General features: G+C 39.8%; 1 protein-coding gene across 3 annotated transcripts in view; it reads left to right on the plus strand.

Annotated features, from left to right (window-relative positions):
• cacna1ia (calcium voltage-gated channel subunit alpha1 Ia) overlaps nt 1-13,653 on the plus strand; it is a 217,447-nt gene that overhangs the window by 128,893 nt on the left and 74,901 nt on the right. For all 3 annotated transcript variants that reach the window (XM_020051158.3, XM_034295186.1, XM_010893887.5), the window contains one exon: nt 10,795-10,892. In XM_020051158.3, coding sequence (XP_019906717.1) covers nt 10,795-10,892 — 98 coding nt within the window. The remainder of the gene's footprint in view (nt 1-10,794; nt 10,893-13,653) is intronic.

Below are 13,653 nucleotides of genomic sequence, written 5' to 3' on the forward strand. Positions count from 1 at the left end.
ATGAAATTTAAAGTTCACCCTGACATCATCCGCGGCCCTTTTCCATTCATTCCAAATCTCTCACTCCACTGAGGCAATCTGTGTGTGCACTTTCTAGTGTGCCTCTGAAATAGAAAACACTGAAATAATTAGTAACTTGTGAATGTGGGAAAATATTATCCACATCGTCTTAGCGCTGGCAAGACTTACATAAGTTGACTGATGAAAACCACAACAGACAGAATATGAATATGACAGAAGCATATCAGACGCATTGTAACAGTCGGAGTCGTCATACAGTGAGACTGTTGTAATCAGCTCCACACTGGGTGTGTGTGTTCTGAAGCGAGGAGGACAAGAGCTTACTGCTTGACTGCATGGAGGGATCACAGGGAGTTCTACTGGTGCCTGACTATACAAAACACACTTCAACTCACTGACTTCTATTGTGTTGAAACTATCTGCCTCATGTTTATGCATGGTGGCTGCTCTCGCAGAGTTTCTGCGTGCGTGGGGGCGTAACGTTTTTTTTATTTTTTTTTATTCGTATTTATACTTTTAACAGGCCAAGAAAGCGGCATAATTACAGAAATTCACCATGAAAAGTAATATTGGTGGAAGTGCATAGACCGCTGTAATTTGAAAGTAGGAAAATGTATACACTTTGTGCTTTAGGTTCCAGTGGAGAAAAGCATCTGCTAAATTACTCAAATGTGAATGTAAAATAGCTGGTTTGTTTTTAGCAGGCCTCCAATCTTTGATTCACATAAATATTTCCGTGTATCCTACTGCAACATGTTCCCAGACGAGGATGCAGCTGAATGCACTGTAACCGGACTCTAGTTGTCTTAGTGACATTATGCAATGTTACATTATACAGTATTGAGATCACAGATGGCAATGTGGATGACTCTGTAACATGAAGTGCTTACATATATGGGCAGAGGCCCAAATATTATCCTTTTAGACAAAGATGTGCGAGTGAGTCTTCCAGTAAACGATTGCCGTGCTATGTTTTAAGATACAGTGAGGTGGAAGAGGTCTTTTGTTTGCTGCGTTAGTCGAAGAGCAGCATTAGTGTTATGGTCAATTCAATTTAAATAAAGAAATTATAAAAAATTTAACCAATCTCAAACAATTATTTGGAACAAATGAAAAATATCTTGAATGGCATCAAGGAGAAGTGGAATTGGAATGTTATTGTACTTCCTGAATTTAGTGACATTGAAATAGGTTTGACCCTAATCCTGGGCAGCATAGTGGAGAGTGTCTAGTTTGTATGGGCAAAGCTCAGGGGCATTTATGTACAAATGTCACCATCACCATAATCCAACAAAAACACTGATTGCAACAAGGCCTTTTCTATCTTGAAATGAAAAACACTTGTTTCTCAATACAAATCCCATCTTAATTTAAAGTATTTTAATAAGCTCTTGAATGTGGACCCTACATTATCGATAAGGTGAAATCACAAATACTTATAGGAAGACCGTCTCTATTGTATTGTTTTGAAAAGTAAGCTTTCCTGATAGTCTGAACCATTTTCTATGTTGTTCAGAGAAATATCAGCTGAAATGGATTATGTTGAACAAAATAATATGCTTCCTGTTATTTAAGGAATACTTAATTTAGTGTGGGACCAATGATGTAGAAAACAGAGGATTCTGGATATAGATGCATCACAAAGGATTTCACATGTCATTTACATAAATAATGAATGGAATCAGAATCACCTTAATTTGCTAATGTTGGAAATGCTGCCTGTTAATTAAAGTGGCAGTTAATATATTAATTTCTGAATTATTGACAGAAATATACCTTTGGGAGCACCACTTTCAACTAAATCGCTTAATTTAAGTTGAGATATATACAGATCAGCCATAACATTATGACCACTCACAGGTGAAGTGAATAACACAGATAATCCTGTTATCATGGCACCTGTCAGTGGGTGAGATATATTATGCAGCAAGTGAACATTGTCCTCAAAGTTGATGTGTTAGAATCAGGAACAGTGGGCAAGCATAAGGATCTGAGCGACTTTGACCAGGCGCCACATAGTGATCGCTAGACAACATCTCCAAAACTGCAGTGTTCAGTACCAATCAAAAGTGGTCCAAGGAAGGAAAAGCGGTGAACTGGCGACAGGGTAATGGGTGACCAAGTCTCATTGATGCACGTGGGGAGCGAAGGCTGGCCCGTGTGGTCCGATCCAACGGACAAGCTACTGTAGCTCAAATTTCTTAAAAAGTTAATGCTGGTACTAATAGAAAGATGTTAGAACACAGTGCAGCGCAGTTTGTTGCATAGGAGACCCAGTTAAGGTGCCCATGCTGACCCCTGTCCACTGCCGAAAGCGCCTACATTTGGCATGTGAGCATCAGATCTGGACCACGGAGCAATGGAAGAAAGTACTGACATCAGTACTTACAGTCTGTTTGTTTGTGATGTGTTTATTAAAAAGGGTAAAATTAGTTTTTCAGGAAATGTATACTTTAGACAAGTAGTTATATCTAAATGGTGCAGTAAAGCAAAGAGCTTGGTTTATGTAAAATAAATCCAAGTTGGCCAATCAGCCAGTTAACAAAGCAGATGTTGAATATGATACATCAGAATATACCCACACAAAACACATACTAATTTGTTTCTGTACTGAGACACTTTAGCATTGATTCATGTAGACACATGGTGCTGGCTGCCAAATGCAATATCGAATCTATTGGGTAATACTATTATATTGTTTTTAGGGGGTGAATGGGGGGGGGGGGTTGTCATCTGGTGATTAAAGTTGTTTTTGAACCTTTCTTTTATCTCTTCTGGTGTTCACTCTTGATGCTACTGGATCCTAACTGCTGAAATTGTAACAAAGGTAGGTTGAAAGAGTTCAGCTGAGAAAGATGCCAGAGCCAAAAAGAGCCACTCTGGGGTAGCGGACCTGTGTGAACCCATTTCTGCAGGTTCACTAGCTTACAAAACTTTATCCCAACCCTTACCACTTTACAAGAGGGTGGATCACACTAAACATAATCAGAGCTTTTTGGACTTTGCTGATGAGTACTACTACACTATTTAATTTTTATTATTTTTCTTTTTACAATGCCGTCCTATACACAATACACATGATAAAACACCACATTAATTTGTATGATAAAGTCAAATGCATGAGTAATATATATGAACATAGCAGCATTAGAAAGGCCCACAACTGTCTACACTATATAAGGGGCCACACTTAACAATGCACATCAGAAAAAAAACTCAGCCAAGGACATTTCCATAGACCTCTGAGATAGCATTTTTTTGAAGACATAAGGAAGGTTAAAAAAAAAAGCTAAAGCATTGAAAGTTCCCATGTGCACTGTGGGGTCCATCATTGTGAAATGGAAGACATTTTTAACCAACCACAACTATTTCCTGACACTGCTATCTGGCCAAAATAAATAAATAATTAAGCAAGTGGAGCCTTGGACAGGAGGTGACCAACAACCCAATGGCCATTGGAACAGAGTTTCTCTGTAGAGATGGGAAAACCATCTCTGCAGCTCTCCATCAATCAGGCGTTTATGTTAGAGTGGCTAGACAGCAGCCACTCCCGAGTTTAAGGCATATAAAATGCCATCTGAAGGGTTCTAAGAGCATGCCGAAAATGATTCTGTGGTGTGATTAGACTAAAATCAGAAAAAAATTAAAGAAAAAAGACATGAGGATACATCACAAGCAGACCAGTGCCCTACATTTGTTCAAGGACACAAGGCATTCTAGCCTGAGCTCATTATGCTTATTCCCATTCAGGTCCTAACCTTGGTGCATCCTGAAATGCTGTGTTTGCGTACTGTAATTAATTGTTTTTACTTTGATAAGTGATGGGAAATATGAAGTTTCAGCAATAACTCTTTGTAGATTAACAAAATAATTTTCTTGTCTGACATACAGGTAGACTCATTCCACCTTTGAGTCCTTAAATCCACATTGAAAGACAGGATCTACTGTTTTAAGAAGTATCTGCTTGCATTACAATGCCATGCAGAATAATTGGGAGAATTACTGCTTGCCTAGTTTAATATGAACAGGCCATGAATAAATTGCATTGTTGGTTATCAGCTTGATCTTGAATGAATCTAACGTTTAATCTAGTGAAATTCTTAAAAAATCATCATGCTTGCCACAATTATTGCAACCCCTAGATTTAGTACTTTTTACAACCTCCCTTTGCCAAGATTTGAGCTCTTTTTGTGTCCAGCCTCTAGACTACTCCCCTAAAATCCATGGATTTACTATTACCATATAAAGAAAAACAAACCTCGTCCACTCACAGCCCACCCCTTTACGCCTATTTCTTTGTAGTTACCACAGCTTTCTAAATGGTACCAATATAGAAACTAATAAAAAAGACAATTGAAAAGAAAAAAAAACATCACTGCCAACTTTATTTAAAGTACTGATTACAAAACATCATCCTTGGGTCTTCAAATTCAAATTTCCATCACAGCTCCCAGGTCCTTTGGAGGTAAAACCACAATATCACAAATCCACCAAGTAGCTTATGTTGGTGGCACCAACATAGGGTACTTCACAGTGGGGATTAGGTTATTTACTGCATGACCAGTGTGCTTTTTACGCCAATCTCACCTCTCGTCTTTGTTGTCATTAAAAGTAAAATTTGTTGTCATTAAAAGTAAAAGTGTCTACAGACCACAGAACCTGTCAATTCCAATGACATTTAGCTCATAACTCCATGCACTCATGTTTGTGGTTTGGTGACAGCAGAGGCTTTCTTCTGACCATTCCAAATAACGTATTGCCATATAGAGGTGGTTTCAAATTTTTTAATTGGTGATGCCAATTTCTGCAATTCTCCGACCTTTGTCCTTGGACATTTTTTCCACTTGAACCATTTTTCTCACTTTGCATGGGTGCAAAATACAGGTCCTCTCCCAGGCATGTTCATCACAGCGCCATTTGTTTTACATCTCTTAATTAGTGGAGATGGGTATTTTTAGGCATATAGACATATTTTTATAGCCATCGCCTGATTAGTCAACAACCCTTTTTCTCATATGTGTTCTCTGGCCTTTCCCGTTGTTGATGGATGACGAAGGGTGTTTAACCTGTGTTTCTCTTCATATTTATATTCCAGTGAAACAGAATGTCATGGAAGATTACTTAAGAGACCCCAAAGAATATACATCAATTGACTTTTTTAGGGGTGCATGTTTTAAAATAAAGAAACAAATGTCTAAATGGCAAGATCAAGCTTATGAACTTTTGACATCTTTTCACATGCTTTTCATGTTCTAACATCAACATATAGAAAGGGTTCTGTTTTTATAAAGGAATCCAATCTTAATTTTCTGTCTTAATAATACAAATGATTACCCTTGTGGGTTCACAGCTTGTGGGTTCACACTTTAAGCCCATAATTATCTGTAACTTGAATATATATTTAGGTAAACAGACAAAATAACAGAACTTGTGACAGTGTCCAATTATTTCCGGTCTTAACTATAAAGCTTGAATAATTTTATATTTTTCAGTAATCAACCCAAATGGATGAATTAGTTTGTTGTGACAGAGGAAGGAGTGCTATTCTCCAATTCCCCCAAAATGTTTCCAAAGTAATGAATAAAGGATCTGAAAGCCATGGATCACTTTTGATCTCAGGATTTACACAAAATATTGTTGTATGGGTCAAGGGTAGAAATATATAGAAGATCATGCAGTCATTCAAGATATGTACACCGATCAGCCATAACGCTATGACCACCTCTGACCCGTCGAGGCATGGACTACACTAGACCTCTGAAGGTGTGCTATGGTATCTGGCACCAAGACGTTAGCGGCAGATCCTTTAAGTCCTGTAGGTCCTCCATGGAACGGACTTGTTTGTCCAACACATCCAACAGATGCTCGATTGGATTGAGGTCTGAGGAACTTGGAGGCCAAGTCAACACTATGAACTCATTGTTGTGTTCCTCAAACCATTCCTGAACCATTTTTGCTTTGTGGGAAGGCGCATTATTTTGCTGAAAGAGGCCAATGCCATCAGGGAATACTGTTGCCATGAAATGGTGCTCATGGACTGCAATTTGAGCTACAGTAGTCTGTTGGATTGGACCACACGGGCCAGCCTTTGGTCCCCACGTGCATCAATGAGCCTTGGCTGCCCATGACCTTATCGCTGGTTCACCGCTTTTCCTTTCTTGGACCACATTTGGTAGGTACTGACCACTGCCAGGGAACACCCTACAAGGGCTGCAGTTTTGGAGATGCTCTGACACAGTCGTCGAGCCATCACAATTTGGCCCTTGTCAAAGTCACTCAGATCCATATGCTTGCCCATTTTTCCTGCTTCTAACACAAACTCTGATGATAGAATGTTCACTTGCTGCCTAATATATCCCACCCACAGGTGCCATGACAATGAGATGATCAGTGTTATTCACATCATCTGTCGGTGGTCATAACGTTATGGCTGATCAGTGTATATAATGCATGTCAGAAAGCTAAGTCACACTTACACATAACCACATTGTATGATTGTAAAGTGAAAACTGCATTTGGCAGCGATCGTGGTTTTGAAGCTTCTTCGGTATGCCTCTACCAGTTATTCACACCTAGGTTTGGGCAGTTTCTCCCTTTCTTCAGATCCTTAGATGGGAAGCGTTTGTGAACTGCAATGTTCAGGTCTTCCCAGAGTTGTTCAGGCTTTGGCTGTGCCACTTAAGGACATGTCCAGAAGCCACTACAGCATTGGTTAGGCTCTGGTCTTCTGGTCATTATTCTGCTGAAATAGGAATCTTTGCCTCAGTCTGAGGACGTGTGTGCTCTGGATCAGGTTTTTCTTGAAGGACCTCTATATTTTGGTGAATTTATGATTCCCTCAATCCTGACAAATCTCCCAGTCCCTGCAGCTGAGAACCATCCCCATAACATGATGCTCCTTCAAATGTTGGTCTAATCGCACCAGAGAATAATTTTCCTTGTTCTCTGAGAGTCCTTCAGATGGCATGTCATATACCTTTTACTAAGGATTGGCTTCCATCTAGCCACTCTACTATAAATGCCTGATTGACTGAGTGCTGAATCCAAAATGTTAGGACGCTGCATACAAATATTGATTCATCAGACCACAGGACAGTTTTTCACTTTGCCTCAGGCCATGTTAAAGGAGCTCAAGCCCGAAAAGGCAGTGGAACTTCTAGATCATGTTTATATATGGTTTCTTATTCACCTTAGTAGAGTTTTAACTTGCATTTGTGGATGCTGCGACATATTGTATTTACAGACAGTGGTATTCAGAAGTGTTCCTGAGCCCATGCAGTGATGTCCACTACAGAATCCTGCCTGTTTTTAATACATTGCCACCTGAGGGTCCGAAGATCACTGCCATCCAATATTGGTTTTCGCCCTTGTCCCTTGCATACAGAGATGATTCCATATTTTCTGAATCATTTAATGATAAGGTTAGGGTTAATTACCCTAACCCTATTGTAGATGATGAGATCCCCAAATTTTTTAGCAATTTTACCTTTTGATATTTTATTCTTGAATTGTGGCATTTTTTGCCCGCGCAGTTGTTGTTGTGATATTCTACCAGGTTTATTTTTTTACCATTACACAATGTTCCAGTCTTTTGTGTATCCTCTGTCCCAGGTTTTTTGAAAAGTGTTGCTGGCAATAAGTGAGCAATTATTTTCCAAGAAACAGTAGTATTTCTGTTTCCACATTTGATGTGTTTTCTTGGTGCTATTTTCTATTGAATTTAGGGTTTAAATGATTGGCACATCATTGCATTCTGTTTTTCTTTACATTTTACATAGCTTCCCAACTTGGCTAAGGCCCTTCTTGCTCGGTTACTTCGCTTGGCTAGACAGCCAGCTCAAGGAACACTCTTGGTGGTTCCAAAATCTTACATTTCACAGTGGTGGCACCCACTGTACTCCTGGGAACTTTCAATGCTTTAGTTTTTTTTGAATGACTTTCTCTAGATCTTTGCCTTGACACAAGTCTATCTTGGGGGTTTACCAAGAGTTTCTTGGACTTTATGGCTTGTTCTTTGCTCTGACATGCACTGATTTGCTCTGACATGTATCATTAAATGTGAACTCCCTACATTTTGTCCTGTCAAATTGCACCCCCCCCCCTCCCAAAAAGGTTAAATATTTTAATTTCCCTCCCTTTGTTAGAAAAAGCAGACAACCTTTTGTTCAGTGAAAGTGGAAATCAGACTAAAAGCCCTGATTTTATCATCTGTAAGGCACAGTTTTTGATTGGCTCGAGAACTCATTGACATTGAAAGGAGTGATTGTAATGTGTGAAGGTGTCTATGCCCCTTTAGTGTTGTACCAAATTATCTACTGAAAGGAAATCAGGGCTTTTGTAACCTCATTGTCAACCAAACTAAAGACGAAATAATGTGTTGTCTTGTCTAAATCACCTAATTATTGCAGAGAAATACTCAACTCTCCTCTCGGATCATATGAATGAACTTGGACAATGTAAAACTGTCTCCTAGCCTTTTGTCATACACACTGTTGCTGAGACTAGGATCTTTGACACTGTTTTGTGTCAGACAGCTTCTGTTTGCCAGAGAGGACAGTGCTGCCACTCAGGGAGGGAATTGGCTGTCAGTGTGTTTGTGTGTGTATGTGTGTGTATGTGTGTCTGTGTTCAGGCCATCTCATAGAGATGCAATTGACATGTGGACTACCAAGTACCTCTCTGTGGCATGTTGTCTTCACCCACTATTCTTCTAGCTGGGAGGAGAAAGCAGAAAAAAAACTCCCATCACTCACCCTAGTGCTCATGCCGCCTCTCTCGCCGTCCTTCCACCGTCTCTCCTGACGGCTTTCATACAATGGATATCGATTTTCTTCACTTCCATCCTCTCCCTTCTCCCTTTGCCCTCCTTGTAACCCTAAACCCTAACCTCTGCACTTTTCTGTTCCACCTCTCATTCGGTAGTGCTGTCTCCCAGCATGACACCACTTTCCTCCAGACCCACTAAGTTGGAGGTCCAAGGGCACTGGAAACACCACCCGCTTAAACCCTGCATGAAAGGAAATCCACCTGCAGGCTTTATCCTGCTACTGTTAGGACTCTGTGAAGTGGAACTACTAGGCTATAAAGCCGTTCTACCAACGTGTCTCTGTGATGTTCACTACACCTTAATTGAGATCACAGATTAAAAAAACATGTTTCATCCTGTGACGACGCAACTCTGTTCGCCATTAAAAACCCTGCCAACACACACACACACACACACAATCACTCAAACATAAACATGATTTTCTATCATTGTGGGGACTAGAAAACCAGAACTACATGTTCTGGTAATTGTGTCACATCCATAACCCTTACACAAACCCTAATACCCTTAATGCTTAAACATAATGTAACCCAAAAAAGTTTGACCCTAAACTTAACCCCGGGGCTGTGAAAAGTAATCTTCCATATGGTTACCGGCAAAAAAACAAATAGAAACCTGTGGGAACATACTTCGGTGTTCTGATGTACGTGTATTGTTAGGCGGTTTGGTATGAATGGACTCAGGTGGTAGTCTTCTTGGTGGCTTCTCCACCTTTCTTGCCCATATTACCTTTGTCCTGCTTATGCTCCCATGCAACACATCTGGCGCTGCCAGTTCCCATTAGAACACAGTGTGTCCTGTGATCACCAACACATGGTTGTGATGTAAATGGTTGTGATGTACAGTGGTTATAAAAAGTCTACACACCCCTGTTAAAATGCCAGGTTCTTGTGATGTAAAAGAGTGAGACAAAGATAAATCATGTCAGAACTTCTTCCACCTTTAATGTGACCTATAACGTGAGCAATTCAATTGAAAAACAAACTGAAATCTTTGAGGGGGAATAATAAAAAACACACAATAACCTGGTTGTATAAGTGTGCAAACCCTCTTATAACTGGAGATGTGGCTGTGTTCAGAATTAACCAATCACATTCAAACTCGTGTTAAATAGAAGTCATTACACACCTGCCATCATTTAAAGTGACTCTGATTAATCACAAATAAAGTTCAGCGGATCTAGTAGGATTTCCTGATATTTACTTAGTTGCATTTCAGAGCAAAAACCATGGTCCGCAGAGAGCTTCCAAAGCATCAGAGGGATCTGTGTAGAACAGGAGTGTGTAGACTTTTTATATCCACTGTATGTTCAGAAGCTTGGCTCTGACTGGTGTTATTCACCTGCACCAACTGCCACACGCACAAGCACAAACCCAGACATGGACAGGGAGACAATTGCTCTGTGAAAGCGGTTGGGTTTCGAGTCACATTGTTTAACCACACTGTGAAAGAATAGTTAACAGATGTCAGACTCAGTACAGCACAAAACCCTGAAGGCATCACTCACAAATGTGCTTTTACTGTGAATTTCTCTCACTGCCCTTTTTGAGTTGGTCCATCCCTTTGCCTTCATCTCAGACCCTCTTTCTGTCCGTCTTAAACTGAGACATCTCTTTATCACTGACAATTACCAGCCTTAAGGTTTGGGAAACTGTCTGTACATTTAGGATTTATTATAGAAGTTAATATAGAAGTTATTATCAAGAGCGTAATGTGTCCATATATTTTCAGACAGTTTTGTACTGGTCCCCCATGGGAATTTAACCCAGAAGCTTGGCGTCACAAGGGTCGTGCTAGTCAGCTTCAACAGTCATCAGTACCTTGATGAGAATAACGTATGTCACTAAATCCTATGAACAATAAGGTCTTTCTCTTTCTCTCTTCGTCTCGCACACACACACACACACTCAGTTCAATGACCCCTGTGTGTCCTTCTCTGTATGCAGGATGGTGGAGTACACACTGGACCTGCAGAACATCAACCTCTCAGCTATCAGGACAGTCAGGGTCCTCAGACCTCTTAAAGCCATCAACAGAGTACCAAGTGAGTAGCCTGCCTGTCTGTCTGCCTGATTGTCTATATGCCTGTCTGACTGTGACATGTCGGTTGAATGAATACAGTCCTTTTAATGTCTAACCACCAGCTGATCCTATACTATTCACACAGAAGTGACTGTATAACCTCAGGACAGTAGCATTTGATCTAAGTGGTTCAGCTCTCATCAGATGTCCTCTGCTACAGAATGGTCACATCCCTTACGGATGTACATATAATCCACTAACAAATTCACTGTACTCTTTCAGCCCCATCCCTCTTATCTATAATTCTGTTTTTGGTCAAATTGTTAAACACCTATTGATTTCCCCTCCTTCAGGCAATCTCAAATCATTGTGTCATTGTAATGACCAATCAGCCTGATCTGGCTATGGTCAGGTAATCCATACATTCACTTGGTTAGAGAAAGTGCTAGCATTTAGCTAGTAATGCTAACAGTGTCTAGCATTGAATAAAACACTGATAGGTGGCATCTGTTGAACTTAAAGCCTTTTCTTGTCTCATATTTGCTTTATCTAACTGGCTCAAAGCAGGTAACACATGCATAAGATTGCTAGTGAGACAGTGTACTCAGAACACAGTGAAAAGGGGGATGTTCCAAAGGGCTGTCACCTATCCATGTTGTGGTTTTCTTTGTCTTATCTCTTTACCTCTGAGTTAATAGCCTAATAGGCTAAGCTAATGGAAAAGGAACATAGACCATTGCTAATGCTAAGCGGTTAATGGTGCAGAAACCCCCACTGATAGGCATTACCTAGTAAAACAAAGACACTAGAAATAATTGTGTTGTCCTGTAGTCGTCAGTCTGCAAGTGGAGGTGTTCTATAGCACCGCCAGCATGTCTCTAATGAGAAATACTGGCCAGTAGAAAAAAACTGTATTGCTCACTTACATACACACACACACAAACTTTTAACTTGCCATATTCTCTTTGATGAGAATTAACTGTTGTAAAGCCATTACTGTCTTTCCTGGGCCATTACACACACACACCCGCACACCCACCCACACACCCACACACAAAAACATACACACAGATTAATCCTAGTGCTAATTACCTGAGAAAACTGTTTTCCTTGAGTGCTGACATTAATTCCCTTTCCGAAGGCACATATCCAAACATAATTGTGTTTTGTCAGAGCAAAAGTGTCTCCTTCTTTATCATTGTTTTAGTGGGAGTTGCCACTGGTGTAACTCATCCATAATGAATGTTAATTGAATTAGTGCATGCGATTGCTTGTTTCACCAGTTAATAGGAATTTATGAAGCAGAAAATGTGATGTTCTGATAGTGATGTGTATTCAGAGGACTCAAGCATTGTGGGGTAACCGATGCACAACACTTCATCAAAACATGTCCTGATACACACAAATTGTGTACTCATATGTGTTCACTCACATGCTTGTGTCTGCCTCAATATATTTGTGTGTGTGTGTTTGTGTGCCAGTGTGACTGTGCTCACAGGGTGTAGTATGACATGCTGGCACCCATGGGAATGGAGAACTGATCAATGCGCCCACACCTCACTTCACTGCACTGGGCTAAATAGGGGTCAGATACAATAGAGATAAGCAATTGCTTGACATGGTGTCACTTTGGTCAAACTAATTTACACACAGATGACACAGGCTTAGTTGACCCTGAAGCACCTCAATTGGTTACCCTTCCTAGAAGCTTGTGAACAATTAATGTGTGGCGGAAATGACTGGCTGTCAATCTTGACCCCTCCCCCCTTCATATCTCCACGTGACTCCACCTCCTTCTTTCAGTCATGTCTGAGCTTCCCATAGCCTTGTTTCATTGGTTTTTATGTCCATCCATCTGTGGGCATTCCAGCATTATGGACGTTACATGGAATCAATATCACTTAATATAATAGAACTTTAATGTCTCACAGAATTTCACGGATTAAGAAAATAGAGGTACAGTACAGTATATCAAACATTTAGTAATATTACCAGTGGAAATCTACAAATATAATTTTTATATAAAAATGCTGGGATTGACGCATTGATGAAATTCTGTAACAAAATGTGAACATCTAAGGGCCTGTGCAGACATTCCACAGTTTTTTCAACATCTCAGTATATTTTGTTAGGCTTTCATTTGACAGACACACTCCAGGACAATTCACAGATTGTAGATGAACACACGCAATTAATCTTAGTATCTGAATTGCTGTACTGCCAAAAAAAATTAAAGATATGTTTCAACTGTTTCAAGTAAAATGAAAAACATATCCCAGAACTAGCACAGGGAATCTGGTGAATGATTTAAACATCAGAAGACAAACTTCTGATATTGAGATATATATCCTTATCAATTACATTGACAACTGCTATTCATTTTATAGAAATCATGATTCAAACAATACTATATCAACTATGAAGTGAGAAAAATTTATTAGTAATAGGGCTGTCGCGATAAACCGGTATTGACGATAACCGTGATATTAAAAACATGAAATATTGATATCATGTTAACAATTCACATAATATTGTATTCACAAGGCAAAACTTTCCTTGTATTATTCAACAACAAAAAAATCCTCTCCGTTTTTTTGATAGCTTTTTCATGTCAGCTGTAGACAAATTATATCATATGCTTGAACTTTGAATCTGGACCTATGCACTGGCATTTGAATTAACCCATTTACCTGATCAGAACTCCCGTCACAGACCCTATTCACCTGGCGAAAATGACGTTGTAGTTTTCCAAAAACTCCTCTCGGTTTTTCGGTAGCTTTTTA

The sequence above is a fragment of the Esox lucius genome, chromosome 11, assembly GCF_011004845.1.
Source record: "Esox lucius isolate fEsoLuc1 chromosome 11, fEsoLuc1.pri, whole genome shotgun sequence".
NCBI lineage: Eukaryota > Metazoa > Chordata > Actinopteri > Esociformes > Esocidae > Esox > Esox lucius.